This window comes from Rhinolophus sinicus, linkage group LG17 (assembly GCF_036562045.2).
Source record: "Rhinolophus sinicus isolate RSC01 linkage group LG17, ASM3656204v1, whole genome shotgun sequence".
Taxonomy (NCBI): domain Eukaryota; kingdom Metazoa; phylum Chordata; class Mammalia; order Chiroptera; family Rhinolophidae; genus Rhinolophus; species Rhinolophus sinicus.
Genome location: NC_133766.1, coordinates 21,661,614 through 21,678,476, shown reverse-complemented (window position 1 = coordinate 21,678,476; position 16,863 = coordinate 21,661,614). Strand labels below are relative to the sequence as shown.

Sequence of the window (16,863 nt, the reverse complement as noted above, 5' to 3'; positions counted from 1 at the left end):
CCCAAATGAGTATGCATCCATCAGCATCAAGATGTCTTTCTTTTTCAGATCCTTTCTCTACCATAATTTCTAGTGTTGCATAGTTCTCGCAATGATGGGTTCTTCCTCTAATATAACCGAAATTATTCACATAGACCTAATCCATTTCATCCAGATCACTCAGTAGGGCCACAGTTTGCTCACCTCCATGGAGCCTCATTCCCCTAGAGAGCTGTGGGCATGCTGCCCTCTGGAGTTGTGCAATGCCTGGCTCACTTTTTTTTTAATTCAAAAATTTTTTTATTTTTTATATTTTCAGGTGTACAAAGCAATGTAATAGTTAGACATTTACACCCCTCACAAAGTGATAACTCCCATCCCTCCTGGATCCATTTTTGTCAGAGTTCCAGAACTTAGCACTTAGCTATGGGCAGCCCGCCCTCTTTTATGGAGAGGAAATTGCCCTGGCACCACCATGAACGGTTCAGGAAGTTGGAGTGAATAGTGAGTGGGGAGACGGGATTGGAAAGCGGGAGAGAACTGTGTCCAGCACATGTCACAGAGCATTTTTCGTTCCAATTTTAGTATATGTGCTGCCGAAGCGAGCACAACAGAGCATTTTTCATTCTGGCTCTCTGGGATTCCTTCACATTGTTTCTGTTTCCCCATTTAAAAAATGGAAGCTAGAGCTCTGGTATCCCACGGATGGACCAAATGGTTCTAGAAGACCCAATTCTAAGGCTAGACATAACCCTACGTATATGAATCAAATCCACAGTTTGATTGCAATCCTGGGAGGGATGCCATTCCATCTCAGTCTATATTCTTATTTTTTATATTAAGTGTTAGGCAGCGAGGCTTAGGGTGGAGAAAAATCATTTTTTATTATCTGTCCTTCCCTTCAGTTTAGGGGCTGTAAAATTAATGCCAAAGCTTATCATGTTGTAATCTCCTATTATGTGCCAGGCTCTGTGTTAAGGGCTTAGTCATTTATTGCACACACCATGCCTACATGGTGAATATTCAGTAGGCACGATTAGCACCATTTTGCAGATGAAGAAACAGGCACAGAAGGAAACTGGTTGGCCTTCAGTCTGACAGCCGTAGGGAGCAGAGACACTCAGCCTCGGCTGGGCTGACTCCAGACCTGTAGTCCCAACTACCGTCATACCCTGCGTGCTGGAGAGGAGCTATAAACACATCACACATTGTTCCTCCCTCTGTGAGCTTCCTGATATCACATCTTTGCCCGGAAACGAAAGCTGGGTCAGAACATACAGTCTGAGCACAGGGGATAAATGTGGGGTGAAAGCAGGTCAGTGTGAACCGTTACGCAATCCTCTTATCGGTGGGGCTGGGCCACCATCTGTGAACTATGAGCCAGGCAGCTCAGCCCTGATGGGACCCAGCACCCAGATCCCCTGCCCACCCCTCTCCCCGGGGAAGCAGGCGTAGAGGTGGAGAGATCTCTGGACTCAACAGTAGCTCTTTCTCCCCTCTCCAGAAGGAGCAGAGAGCTTATATTTAATTCTTCGAGGAGGTGTCTTCTCCTTTTCCAGGCACCTGGCACACAGCATCAGGATAAATAATATTTATTGAGTACTGGATCAACTCCAATAGCTAATTCAAATCCTCACACTTTATTTTACCAATTTCATTGCACTTCAGAAAGGTCTTAAGTAGCTTGTCCAGTGTTTCACAGAGAAAGGAGAGCCAGGATTTCAGTCCAGAGGTACCTCATGACCACTACAATCTACTGCTGCCTTCAACATGTTCTATTTCATTTTGTCCAAGATGCTGACAAGGTGTCCAGCCGCTGGGCCTCCTTTCCCTGGCACCTTCCCCCATAAGAAGTCCCCAGTCCTCCCAGTCCCTCCTCCGTCCCTGCCAGGGCCCTGCCCACCAGTCTGCTACAGGGCAGAGTTGACTTCAGCCCACTGCACCAGCCCGCTGTCCAAAGGGCCCGTGGAGTCTCTCGTAATTGCACCCTATCCCAGAATTGCTTCATTTAGTAAAAACAAGCTCTGTTTATTTTGAGAATTTGTGTTTGGGGAAGAAACGTTTTATACTCTATCTTTCCATCACCGTCACCCCAAACCACGATCCTTGGAGAATTGCTGGTGTAGAATTTGTGTAAAAAGTGATACAGGTGCAGGTCTTCTGGCCCAAGAGCAAGGATTTCAGGCTCTGTTCCCGGCTCTGCTCTCAGTCCCCGCTGCTTCCCAGTCTCACGTTCTCTCTCTGCATTGATCAAGAATGAAGTCCCCTCGAGGGACAAGACGAACAGGAATGAGATGATGGCCAAAGAAACCTTTGCCTGAGGAAAATCAATGTTCCCCATGGAGTTAAACAACATAACGAATGTACAGCATTTAACTGGCGCCTGCCAGCTCAATAGCTGCATGAGGCATTGGGCAGGTGGAGTGTGATGGAGCCACTGGCACCTGCAGAGTCTCACAGGGCTGGCAGCTCACAGGGTGTGGCTGTCAGGAGAGTGCTTTCCTGAGTTTGCCTGCCAGGTACAGTTGGTGGCATGCCACAGCTCTCAGGAAATTGACCTAACTTGGATTTTTCTGTCTGGACACAGAAGCGCAAGAAATTCTCATTTGCATATAGATGGGGAGTTTATTTTTCCTAGAAACTGCATGTCAAGACCCAGAGAAAGAAGCATTTCTTAATAATGATTAATCAGCTATATCTCAAATAAGAAAGAAAAGAAAACAATTAAGGAAATGAGATACTGAGGAAACAAGGGGAAAACAATCTCCCAAATGTGGATCCACCCAGTAAACCTTGACAGCATTTCCTCTTATCCACCTACATAAAAGTGACCAGCCCTTTCCAGAGAGCACCCAGAGAGAAGACACAGGAGCAGCCTGAGCACCCAGGGAGAGGTGAGTCTCATGCCAGCCTCCATCAGTGGCTTTTATTCATCTTCATACTAGCCTGTATCCTTCGCAGCTGCAGAGGTGACCTGTCATCATTGTGTACGGCCTATGATGGCCCAGGTGCTGGGTATTTTGTAGAATGTGGAGGGATACTCCATATAGAGGATGAACTTTCTGGTACCTTATTCTCAATAAGAAGAGATGGAGAGTGGAGAAGAAGGCAGGAAGTGGGGGGAAATCTAAAGTTTACTATTAACTTTTTGTTCTAGGAACTATGCTGAGCACTTTACGTCTTCTTTTAAATCCTTTGCAGGATTAAATATCTTTTTAAATGTAAGCAGCACCACTGGTTCAGTTGACCCAACCAGAAATGCATTTCTTTCTGTCTGGTATAAGGGGAGCTGCTGGAATCTCCAGCTGTCAGTAGGATGGTATCGGGGTAAGGAGAGGGCCAGCCTGTCTGCCTTTTAATCCTGGCTCTGCCACTTGGTGGCCATGTACCTTGCGCAGGTTACGTCACTTAACAAGCTGTACAATTATGTTTTGTGCAACTTTTCTCAATGTGTGTTATGTGATACCATTTAAAGTGGTTAAATGAAAGAGGTGGAGAAAGATCGAGCAGGAAGGGTGAGAGAATTGGAAGAGGCGGCGTGGGCACCTCAGGGTCTGGCCCTGTCTAGGGACTGGCTAGCTGCCAACATGTCCCTCATACCCCCCGGCTCAGTGGGGAACAGAGGGGAAGCGCCCCACTTGCCCTTTGCAGGGATAGCCTTTCTCTCTCTCTTTACTGTGTCTAACTAGTTATTAGGTGATGTCTTGAGCCTCCCTTTCTTATCTTGTTCAGAAGGCAACATTTTCATAGCTGGCTTCAGACAAGTGATTTTAAGCAGACAGGCAGTGGGGATTTATAATAAAAGGGTGTCGCCTATGTCAGGGGCAAATATAAAAAACCAAATGTGCTTTTATGGTTTTTCAGATCTGTTGCCTAATTCCAAGGGTGGATTACCAACCCTGTTTTTCCTCTTTAATTGATTAAAAACAATACTTTTCACCCCTGTGGACAAAGTGAGTTGTGTTGAGTCATAATAGAGTGACATGCACACAAATACATCCCCTGAGACTTGAGAGAGCACTGTATTTTGCTTCCTGGGTAGAGGTGGGAGAGTGGTGGGGGGGAGGAGGGAGGGTACATTCGGTTGATTCAAGAAATCCAGAGGAGGAGGCGACACATGGTCCTGAACTCCACGGGCTGAGGCAGAGTCTGTTCTCTTGGTTGCTGCCTGGCCTGCCCGTGAGGTCATAAGGGGAGCTCAGTCAGGGCCTCTTTTATTGCTCTCCACTTTTGACCGGACATCTGCTTTCTATCCTTCTTGCAGGACATGAAGGCACAGCGTGTTTCCCTCTGGCTCCTGGGCGCAATACTCTTCCTATGCTCAGTGCACGCCCGAGGTCTCAGGAGATGTCTGATTTCCATGGACATGCACCAAATAGAAGAGACTTTCCAAGAAATCAAAGGAGCCATTGTGAGTATGGGTTCAGATGTGGAGTTGTGTGGCCAAGGTGAAGGTGTGGGCAAGGGGGCTTGCCGACCTTACATCCTAACTTGAAGAGCAAGTTCTTTATCATCTTTTGTATCTCAGACATGGGGCACTCTTCACTTTTGTCTGTTCTTATGTTTCCCTCCATAGCAAGCTAAGGACACCTTCCAAAATATCACCATCCTGTCCACATCGGAGTCCCTGCACAGCATTAAGGTACTGACCTGTGTCTGCTCTTTCCTATATTGCTAGTTTTACAGTGAAGTGGCCCTGGGCTGAGAAAGAAATCCTCATCCTGTCCCCATCTCTTTCCTAATCTCCAGTGTCCTCTAAAGGCACCCGGCTTCTCGTTAATCAACTGATGTGTTAAGGCACATTCATGTCTCAGGGACTTTGAAACCCCTGGGAGTCATTATTCTGTTGTTTGTGTCTGTGAGGGTTTTATTTGTTTGTTTGTTGCTTTTTGTTTTCTATCCCTGTAGACACAAATAACAGAGTGGTGGTTATCAGAGGGAAAGGGAGGTGGAAAAGGATAAAGGGGGTCAAATATACGGTGACAGAAGGCGACTAGGCTTTGGGTGGTGAGTACACAATTGAGTATACAGATGTTGTATTATAAAGTTGTACACCTGAAATTTATGTATTGTTATCAACCAATGTTACCCCAATACATTTAATAAAAAAGAAGTCCCTGGGAGGAAATAAAGAAGTACCACTTACCTAGAGAGTGATTGAGGTGCCACATGCTCAAATGGGACAGGACATCTAGGGCTTAGGATGGTTCTAGAAGGTTTCGTGGGGAAGCTGAGAAAATGAGCAGTGACTTAAAAGCTGAGTAGGCTGTGGGTTAGTGGATAAAAGAAAGGAAGGGTTTTGGAGAGCGTGGAAGAATGGGTGTATAAGATCAATGAACGTGCGCTGGGGACAGCAAGGCAATCATACTAGTGGTGCAAGAGATGAGAAGGTAAGTGGAAGAGGATGAGGTGGAAAACTACACTGAAGTCATTTTACCAAGAACTTTGAACTCCAGGCTGAGCCTCGACCTTATAATAGAAGCAACAGGGAGTCCCTGTAGGTTTTGAGCCAGAGGCTGCATGATGACAAAACCTTTTAGAAAGGCATTCTGGTGACGTTCTTTACAACTCAAGGCAAGGAAGCCGCTGTGGAGATCAGTCCAATTTTCCAGATGAGAGAGGTGATAAGAGTAAGTGTGTTACAAAACAGTTGGCTCATGAGGTGATAATTCACTTTACAGAAGGGGCAAGTGAGAACTGCCTCTAAAAGTGAGCTCTTCCAGTCCTTGTAGGAATCCTGGAAAGGTTCGGGTTCTTTGTTGTTGTTGTTTTCTTTCAGGTATTTATATGTGACAGATTGTAAGGTATATTCGCAATGAGTTACTTTTTCCTTGGGCTTCTCTGCATGAAATAATTCTTCTAGGAAGTACTGGGCCTGATTTATTGGGCAAACATATGTAGCCTCTTTTTTAATTAATTAATTAATTAATTAATTAATTTTTAAAATTAGTTTCAGGTGCACAAGACAAAGCAAAACTTAGACGTTTATCATTTATATCCCTCACACTGTGTGAACCCCCCTCCCCCCATCCACTATCCCTCTGTACGTTCCCCAAATTAATTTTCAAACCCCCATGACCATCTTGTGGTTACCGACTTGTAGCCTCTTACTAAACGCTATTCCAGCCAACTGTGTAAGAGACTCATAGGATATCACAGCTGGAAGTGACCCTAAAGGCCATCTATTCCAAAACCATCATTTTCACATGAGCAAATTGATATTTTGGGAGGGAGAATGACTAGCTAGAGGTTGAGTTAGGATTAGAACCACATCTCACTCCTCTGTCTCCAGATTCTTGCCCTCTCAAGGTCTAGAAATAGCTGAGTAGCATAAGGAAAGGGGTCAATGAGGGTGCAGGTCTTTATCATATTCCTCCGCCTCTCCTTTCTTTCTTAATTAAAGCAAAGATGTGCAACTTTTTGCCCCTTTGGTTAAGAGAACCAGCAGGAGCAATGGAAGAGGTCTTTGTGTTGCAAGTAGAGTTTGCCATCTAGGAAAACTACCCACGGGGCCAAGGAGGTTTTGCTGCTTTAATGCTAATGAAGTTGGATGCTGTATCCTGCTGTAGATCCCTCCCTTCTCAGATTGAGCTATAAATCTACAAAGTAGCTCACTGACTCTCAGGGTGGGGTGCAAACTGCTAGAAGGAGTCAGCCTGGCCATCTGCTGGGAGCTATGCCACCGGAATTCAGGTCCCTCCATTAGAGAGAGCTGCGCTCTGCCAGCTGCGGACCTACCCAGACTTAGGCATTTTCCACAGCTATCAGTTTCCATTCTTGCAAATCTCAGCTCCATCCAAATGATCTCTGCAGTTTAAAAAGGACAGATTGGAAGAGAGTTGAGCAGGGTGGCCAGGGTGTCATTGCAATGGAAGGAATATGTGCCCAGTACATGCCTGGTATGCAATAGCCATTGAATAAATCCATGTTGATGGGTGGGAGACATTGCAGAGAGGCAGAATTCAGCACCATGTAAGGATGTACTTTTCAAAAAAACTCCTCAGACATCCGTCCTTTCAAAAGGGAGATGCCTGATTCCTGGAAGAGTTTAAGCAGAAATTAGTGGTGACATGTTGGGGATGCTGTAGAGAGAATTCTAGTCTGTGACTGGGTTCCATCCCTTGTTAATATATCTTCTGGCCCTGTAAAAAAGGGATGAACCGCAATCTCTCCTCAGTGCTTTCGTCATGAGTAGCTTTGATCTGGTAAGAGGAGATGGACCCTCGGAGACCAATATGAATTTTAAAAAGTCACTTTTAGTTATCTTGCTCCTTCCCACCTGTACACACAAATGGGCTGCTTTGGTTTCTAACATAGTATGAGGAGAGGGTCCTGGGGCTTTCTCTAAAGTGTGTCTGTAGCCCTTAGATGTATGCTGCGTGACCAAGAGCCTCCTGGAGTTTTACGTGGACAGAGTGTTCAAGGACCATCAGGAGGTGAACCCCCAAATCTTGAGAAAAATCAGCAGCATTGCCAACTCCTTCCTCTACATGCAGAAGGCTCTGCAGCAATGTGTAAGTCTCCACACTGGTGTTCTGAGCATCTGTTCCCATCTGCCCCAGGGAGAGCCCGGGATGCGCTGCCCCAGTTGGCCTCCTGAAACGGTTCCTGGAGTCAAAGGAAACGCCCTGCGCTGTCTGTCCACGGGGGCACTGTCAAGAACCTCTTCCAGTGGTCACTTCTTGCTCAGGACTTCTTCCTTGCTGACACCTTAGTAGACTCAGGTTTCCTCATGGATAATGCTCCTGGGATGACCACTTATGTCAAAGCGTGCCTTATGCGATCCCAGGGCTGGCCTGTGAGAGGGGTATGCAAAGGATTACAGATTTGTCATAGATATATCCCTAGTTTCTTTGTTTCTGGCCCTTCGGTGTTTCCATACCAATTAACCTCTGGGTGGTTCCCAGGTATAGTCTATCCCTAAGGATCAACTCCAAATTCCTTGTTATCTATTATAATCGAACATCAGAAATAAAACTAAACAGAAACAAACCAACAAAAACTTAGACCAAGAGAAATCCTGGGCTCTAGCCCCATCCCTGTCAATGATTTCCTGTGTGACTTTGTGGCAAGTTACTTCATCATTCTGTGCCTTGGATTTTAAAATTGCTAGAAGAAATCAAGACTCCTGCACCACTTGCATTCAGGTTCATTGAACCAATTATTTAATTAACCAACCCAACAAATATTTATTGAGTACCTACCTTGCAGGGTGCTGCATTCACAGAGTGGTGAATCAAGACAGATTTGGCATCTACTTTCCTAGCCCTTCCAGTCTGGTGGGCTGTCAACCCACAAAAAGCAAAAGCCCTGGTCAAACACAGGGTGACTCTACAAACAGACCTTACTTCCCCCTGCTGCTCACACCTGAGTTTACTCACCTGACTCTCACCTGGGGAGGAAGGAGAAATGTCACGCCATGTGGGGAAGTGGTGGAAAGGGCAGGGTGGAAAGGTCCTCTGATGGGTGCTGCCTCCACTTTCTCAAAGCAGGAGCAGAGGCTGTGTCACTGTGGGCAGGAAGCCAGCAATGCAACCAGAATCATCCATGACAACTACAATCAGGTAAGGGCAGAGGAGAAGATGATGAAAATGGCGATGACATGACTGAGACTTCTGCCTCCTCTCCACTCACATTAATTCCTTTACTCAACACGTATTTATTGCAGGCCTTCCCAGTTCTGAGTGTCTGCAAACAGTGTGTTGTTCTTATTTGCTAATTTCCTGGGTTCCCCTTCCCCATTATCCCTTCACCATTTTCTTATGCCCTCACATATTAGACTTAACCTGTGTTAAGTTTTGAGGGAAAGCACATACTGTTTAAGATGGGGGTGACACAGAGGGAGCAAAGATCCCCCATGAACTGGAAGCTGTTATGCATGAAACATGTTACCTGCCAGGTATCACGGTGGCCTGTAACCGTCATGAGTGTTCTGTGTGGTGCAAAGCATGCTTCTCATGTGGATGTAGGTGCACGTCTCACACACAGGTGGTGGGAGAAGTTGTGCTTCTGACATGCGTTGTTTGGAGATTTTGTTAAAAGGCATATTCTGGACCAGTAGGTCTGAAACGAGGCTGGTGAGCCTGCATGTAGACCACACTCCCAAATGATGCTTTGACTAGCAAGGAGGTGGGGAGTCTATTCAGAACACTGTTTCTTTGTGGAGAGGTTCCATAGGATAATGTTATAACAATGGCTAAGAGTCATATTGTGCTTATTATGAGCCAGGTATCGTTCTAAGCACACTACAGGTATTACCACATTTATTCCTCACAACACTGCTATGAGCTGTTATCTGCATTTACAAAATTAGGAAATTGAGGCAGTAACTTAGCTAAGTTCATACCGCAACTAAGTGGTGGAGGTAGGACTCGATCCCGCGCTGTCTGGCTCCACCGGACATATTTTGGATCTTCTCATCTCCTTCTGGTGTGCTGAGGAAGAGGTGGAGTGAGTCAGGAGCCTTGGGTTTTAGTTCCAGCCCTGCTACCAACCTGCTGTGTGTGATGTTGGGTAGGACACTGATCCTTAGGGGCTTCAGTGTTTTTATATGTCAAACGGGGACAACACACTTCCCCTACCCACTGCACAGCACCCTGTGATTGGGACCTTCTAACGCTAATGTGAAAAGGAAAATAAGCAAGAGAACTCTCCAGGAAGGCAAGTTTTCTTTTTCTTTTTCTTTTTTTTCCTGTGGAAAAACAGGAAAAAGAAAAACAGAGGGCAAATAATAAAAAATTTAAAATTTTGTTTACAAGTTGCTAACATGATTTAACTGCTTGTTTGTGGAAAACAATTTGCATTGCCTGTTGGGAAAATAATGTTGTGCAAATACAATTGATGGATAAAAAGAAAACCTTGTGAGGACCAAAACACGGGGAAAGTGATTTGAAAACAATTACACTGTCTAGAAAGACGGGTTCTTATGATGATTTCCCTGGTTTCAGCTGGAGGTCAGATCTGCCGCCATCAAGTCTCTGGGAGAGCTGGATCTCGTTCTGGCCTGGATTGGCAAGAATCATCAAGGAACTGCCACTGCTTGAGGACAAGGAACCTGACTACTTTGGGGTGAACAGCCCTGTGAGGTTTCCAGTAGGAGACAGGCCACTTTGAAGGGGAGGGAAATGTGGAAGATCCCATTCTTATGCAAATGAGGGTCTTTTTGAAGAAACTTCTCTGCTGATTTGGAATTCTCTCCTGTGGGGCTGAGGTACTACAGAGGAAAAATCTAGGTTGAGCGGATCTCACCTTGCAGCTGAAAGTCCCACTGGCTGAGCCCAGGCTCTCTGATCCCACCTGAAAGCAGCCTAATACTCTACTGTCATATTTATAATGAAACATGTCCATTGAAAGGTCCTGTGGGCCATCCTGGAGGAAAAGGGTTGGCTTCCCCCTAATTTATTTTTAAGTTGTTTTTCCCATGTCTGTGATGTGAGCTGAGCGATATTCTGTAAGTGCATATTGTACTGACTGATTTATCTGAATATACTCTTTATTTTGTTTTATTTTTTTTAACAATTAGTGGAAGTGTCTTCTGATTCAGGGAGGGTCAGTCAAGGAATCATAAACAGTGACTATTAGAAAAGAACGGGGCCTTAACGAGCATAAATAGTTGGGGAAACTGAGGCCTAGAGAGAGATCAGAACTTGCTGAGTCCAAGGCGAGTTAGTACAGAGGAGGGTCCCAAACTGGGTCCCCAAAGTCCCCTTCCAGCACCTCGTCCTGCACGTGATGATTAAGAAGGTGAACGGAGGGCTTCTGACGGCCGACTCCCTGACGTCGTTTCACGCCTGATCTCTTTATCTGTGTCTTTGACTTTCCTCTCTGTCTCACTTTCTCCGTCTTTACCTCTCTCTGTCATTTCTTTCTTACTGCTCCCAACCTATGAGGTCGGACAATTAAGTTCATGAACTCATCCTAGAAAAAGCGCTACATTCCTCATTGCTGAATATCACTACGGTCACCTTTGAAGTACTCCCCTTGGGAAGCTAAGCACCAATGCCAGTGCCTAGTTACCCTTCAAAGCAATTTTGGAACTCTTTTTCTGGAATGGCCATCAGCTGTCATTGTATTACCCTTGATGTCCTGAATGTCATCCAAACATCTTCCTTTCAGTAGTTCCTTTATCTTTGGGTAAAGAAAGACGTCATTACTGGCCAGATCAGGTGAGTAGGGAGAGTGTTCCAATACAGTTATTTGTTTACTGGCTAAAAACTCCCTCACAGACAGAGCCGTGTGAGCTGGTGCATTGTCGTGATGCAAGAGCCATGAATTGTTGGTGAAAAGTTTAGGTCATTTTCGTCTAGTAATTTTTTCATGCGGCCTTTTCAGCACTTCCAAATAGTAAACTTGGTTAACTGTTTGTCCAGTTGGTACAAATTCATAATGAATAATCCCTCTGATATCAAAAAACATTATCAACATCGTTACAACAAGTTTGCGATCTTAATTGTCAGACCTCGTAGATACATCTTCTCTGACCTTAAATTCGTCTCTATGGGTATATATGTGGGGCTAGAGAAGGGTGTTTCTGACAGAGGGATGGTTGTCGTGGTGACAAAGCTGAACATGTACAGCCCCAGGCATGGGATATCCTGGGTAGAGTGGAGAGATGCTAAAATGGGCACCAACACCTAGATGGACACTCCGCAGATGGTCAACGACAATAACAATGAAACACTGAGCTTCTGCCATGTGCCAGGTGCTGAAATAAGCACTTTCTATGCATTATCCCTAATCAGCATCCACACTGTGACCGGCTGAACACAAAGGGGCTGGCTGAAGCACTCTTTCCTTATTCCTACCTGAGAAAGAGATATCACAGAGCGTGCTTTAGTGGACAGAGCAGGACCTCTGACGTCAGAGAGACCTGGTTCCAATCCCATGTGACTTTGAACAAATCACTCATGTCTCTAAGTCTTCTTCTGTAAAATGGAGACATAGCACACCAGTCTCAAAGTGTTGCTGTGAGCATCAGGTGAGGTGAAGCCACTCCCCGCCACATCCACCATCCCTGCAGCCCCAGGATGGGGAGGCTACAGGGTGTAGTGTGAAGAGCGCCAAGCCAAGAGCTAGTCTGGTCAAGGTTTCTCCTGAATTCCTGGGGCAGGTTCTAAATTTCTTTGGTTCTTAGTGGTCTGTAATGTGGACGTTGACCTCTATATTATCTACTATGCATGACAAGTTAAAAGCCAGAATCATTCCAATGGCCTGGGGAGCCTTCCTATCTGCATACACGGCCTCCCCAGCTTTGTTTCCTCGAACCGCGCACCCTCCTGCTTGCCCGGCTCCCACCGACCCAGCCTCACTGGCCCCTTTGTGTTCCTCATACATACCAGGTGTTCTCATCTTAGGGCTATTGCATTCTGTGGGCACGCACATGTGTAAACTGAGGTAGGGTTAAAAAAAACAAAACCCTCCAGTGTTATGCATTAATGGGATTGACAGGCTCTTCAGAGGACCCAACCTTTCCGATGTGACCGTGGGTGGACATCCATCCTGAGCCGGCTGGCTGATGACAGGACCAGCTTCATCATAGCATTTCTGTCTTTTATGACTACCCTGGGGCGCGCCTCCCCCAGACACCTGCACCTCCTTCAGGCCTCACTGAAAATGTATCCTGTTTAAGTATGAAACCCCGAATTCCCACCTTTGGCACGTCTTATACCCCTTCCCTGCTGTCCCACTATCTTATTTTGTTTATATCTATCTGTTTTCCCACTCTGGAAGCTCCAGGAGGATGAGGATAGTTTGGTTTCCTCAGTGCCTAGCACTTAGTAGGTGTTATATCACATTTCTTGAATAAATAATCTGGATAAAATAAAAACAATAATAACAGCAAACTTTTATATAGTACTTTCTATGTGCCAGACAATAGCCTAAGAAATATGCATAATATATTACTATATGGATACACATATTTTATTTAAATCTCATGACAATTCTATAGAAGTTCTGACAAGGAAATAAAATGAAAAACACCACGTCAGTGAATCCTAGCAATAGAGATAATTAAGCCCTAAGGAGGAAACCGGGTCACAGAGAGGTTAAGTAACCTACCTGAAGTCACACAGGTCATACGCAGGAGAAACAAGGACTTCCAATTCAGGGAACCTAGTTCCAGAATGAACTCTAATGTCAACAATAATGTACACCTGTTGAGCACTCATTATGTGCCAGGCACAGGCGTGAAAACTTTACTTCTGCCTTCTCCTTTACCCTCCGAGATAATCCACTGAAGTGAAGATTGACCAAACCAATTATGCAAATAAAGTCTGAAGCTTAACAAGGTTGAACAACACACCTAGGATCATGCAGCCCTAGTGTTGGAACTGGGATTTGTTAAATTACTTAAACAAAGAGGTCATTAGACTGTGGTGAGACTAATGCCATGGCAGCAGCCTATAGAAGCAAACAAAAATCTAAATCCAGAAATGCCTCAAGTTATGAAATCGAAATACTAAGGACAACCACTCCCAAACAACCAGCTCGGCTTTAAGCTGTAGCCAACCAAATAATATCCTTTCTTTGCTTCTGCACCTTTCCCCCACCCCGCCCTCTTCTTCTGACTCCTCACCTCCACTCTGGTATTATGAGCCTTGTGCTCCCATTCGTTGGTTGCTCACAGCAGCTCACGCGGACTTTTGGGCTGCTCTTGGCCACCCAGCTCCAGGGAGAGCCGCTGTTCACAATCTTAGCTGTAGAGGGCGCAGCTCACTGGCCCATGTGGGAATCGAATTGATGACCTCGGTATTTTGAGCACGGTGCTCCAACCACCTGAGCCACCAGGCCGGCCTAGCCTTTTCTGTGAAAGTCTTTCCCGTGGCTCCTTCAGCGGAGCGCTCCTAACCCTTCTGGGTTGGCATTGCCTGTTTCAAATTGATTTTTGCTCAAATGAACATATAAAATTTTTCTATACCTCAGTTTATTTGTTAACAGTTTCAAAGTCAGAGTGTTCTACTCCAAAGCCTGGTCCCTCAATCACCATGCAATGTGGTCTGCACGTCATGCATGCACGCTGGGAGGCTGGCAGAGAAAGGCTTACTGGCATAATGAGCTGTACTTGCATGAAAGAATTATTGTTATATCAATGGTTGTAGATGTAGCAGTAGAAGAGAAGGAGAAAGAAATATTGAAGGAAAAGAGTCTATCTATCTATCTATCTATCTATCTATATCTATCTATCTATCTATCTATCTATCTATCTATCTATCTATCTATCTATCTCTTCCGTGCTTACTTCATTTTGACCACTTCACTTGTCTACCTGTCCAGACCTGAAGAATGTGTTCTGATTATTCAGAGTTGTGTTTTTGTTTTTGGCAGTGGTGTTGTTTTTTGTTTTTGTTTTCACAGAGTTGGTGCTTAATAAATACCTCTAAGGAACCAAGTATAAAATTCTCTCCCTTGGGGTGGCCAAATGTCCCAGGTGGTTAGAGAGCAAGCTCTGAACAGTAGGGTTGCTGGTTCGATTCCCACATGGGCCAGTGAGCTGCTCCCTCCGCAACTAGACTGAAGACAATGAGCTGCCGTTGAGCTTCCAGTGGATGGCTCAGTTGGTTAGAGCGTGAGTTGCCGGTTCAATTCCCGCATGGGATGGTGGGCTGTGCCCTCTGCAGCTAAAGATTGAAAACAGCGACTGGACTTGGAGCTGAGCTGCGCCCTCCACAACTAGTTTGAAGGACAACAACTTGGAGCTGATGGGCCCTGGAAAAACACACTGTTCCTCAATATTCCCCATTAAAAAAAAAAAGAAAGAAAGAAAGAAAAAAGATATTGTGCCTTACAAGGAAACATTACTTAAAAAAATAAAAATAAAAAATAAATAAAATTCTCTCCCAAACCATACCTTCTCAGTCCTCCATCAGTTCCTAGCAGGCACCCTTGAGAAATCTAGGGCTCACTTTCAACTGCTAGGGTGCAGGGGGAGGGAACTCATAGCCTATGGCAGGACAGTGCCAGGCACTTTAGGTAAATGATATCATTCAAGCCTCAGAGGAGAGGAAGAGGTTGGAGGTCTTATCTCCATATCATCAGTGAGATATCTGAGGCTCAGGTAGGTGGGGGAGGGGGGGACTTGCCCAAGGTCGCATGGCTAAGGGACAGCAGATTTAGAAACCAGGCCAGGTTTAGTCTTTGTAGCTCTAGTGCTCTCCCCCTCGCTGCTGGTTGGGCGAGTTCACTTTGTTCTGGCCAAGGCTATATAATCCAGGCTCTAGGTGACTACAGTGGATGCCAGAAATGCAGACCATTAAACCCAGATGCACAAAAAGGCGTCTGGACTTAACAGCAACACGCATGAGAAATTACACAGGAATTTATGAACCAACACAGAGCAAAGCAGCAGAGGTCAGCTTCTGAAAGTGTCACACAATGTTCCACTCCCAGCTGAGTGTCTGGGCTCCTCCTGGAGGACACGCTATTCTTTCACCTTCCAGAGCAAATCACTGACAGCCACACATGCTCAGGGCAGCTGTCCTTTAGCACTTGCCCAGAAGTTTGGCCAAATGGCTAGAAGGATAAGCTTTTGTGTGAAATCCTGGTCCTGTCACTTACTGTGGGACCTTGGGCAGTTTCCTTAACCTGAGCCTCTGCTTCCACATGTGTCCAAATGCAGGCGATAGCTGCTTCGTAAAATTATTACGAGGATTTGAGGTACCATTTATAGTAGATGTATAATTTGTGCTCGTTAAAAATGATGGTTGCCGGGGCCAATGGTGCTTTCTCCTAGGTCTGCATGTCCAGAAGGCCCTCACCTGAGTCCCTGATATGGGTGCTTGCAGTTTCTGTGGGGTCAGCTAGGCTCCAGGCAACCTTCCTGATTCTCCCCGCTACTCAGACACCCTGTCACACCCTGTCACCTGTGCTCTGTCCTTTCGCTGTCACAGACTCATTCCAGTGTAGGACTCTTTCCTCAACTCTGTCTAAACCTTGTTCCTCTCATGTCTACCCTGTTTCCCCAAAAATAAGACCTCGCTGGACAATCAGCGTCTTTTGGAGCAAAAATTAATAGAAGACCCGATAGGATAGGATAGGATAGGATAGGATAGGATAGGATAGGACAGGATAGGATAGTAAAGACCCAGCCTTATATCATACTAAAATAAGACTGGGTCTTATATTAATTTTTGCTCCACAGACGCATTAGAGCTGATTGTCCGGTTAGGTCTTATTTTCAGGGAAACACGGTAGCACAACCCGTGGCACACATGAATCACTTGGTGTCTCCCACACAGCTGGGAATGAATGTCTGTGAAAAGCAGACACAAACTGATCCTGGAGGTTCAGGGGTCAGCATATCATGAATGGCCAGAGTCTGGAGGAGGATGATTTCTTAAAAAGTTGTTATGAGCTCTAGAGTGTTGTAGAGATAGTCTATACTTCCCGTTCTGTTACTGAAAGACACTCAGCCCCGTCTCTGCCACCGAGCCACATCAGTAAAGATCTGAGTGTTGCAAGAGACGTCTCTTCTGCATGGGCATGAGGCTTGATCCAGACATCAGGGCCTAGGAGAGGCTTCAGAATCCAGTTTTCAGACCAGGAGACAAGTTTGACTCAACATGCCCCTAGATGGATGCCTCTGTCTGGTCATTTTCCAACACACTCTAAGAAGACTCTGTGCCTCAGTTTCCTTATTTGGAAAATGAAATAACCAAATCTATTTCATACGCTTGCCTGAGGATTGAATGAGTTAATATTTTATGAAGTACTTAGTGCCTGGCACACAGTGTGTGCTACAAACAAACAAACAAAAAAAGCCAGCCAACGCGTTCTGTTGTCCTATCTCTGCCCCAGCCTAGGCTTAACCTCCCCAGAACTTTTGCTTCACCCTCAGGACAGAAAGCACTCTTCTCCCTGCTCCTTCCTTTCTACTTCCACCCTCTG

General features: G+C 45.5%; 1 protein-coding gene across 1 annotated transcript; it reads left to right on the top strand.

The window, feature by feature from the left end:
* Positions 1-4,246: 4,246 nt before the first annotated feature.
* On the top strand, positions 4,247-10,331 carry IL19 (interleukin 19). Its single transcript, XM_019752455.2, has 5 exons — positions 4,247-4,390; positions 4,556-4,621; positions 7,341-7,493; positions 8,469-8,543; positions 9,927-10,331. The coding sequence occupies exons 1-5, from the start codon at positions 4,247-4,249 to the stop codon at positions 10,020-10,022; spliced, it is 534 nt and encodes a 177-aa protein (XP_019608014.2). The 3' UTR covers positions 10,023-10,331.
* Positions 10,332-16,863: the final 6,532 nt, after the last annotated feature.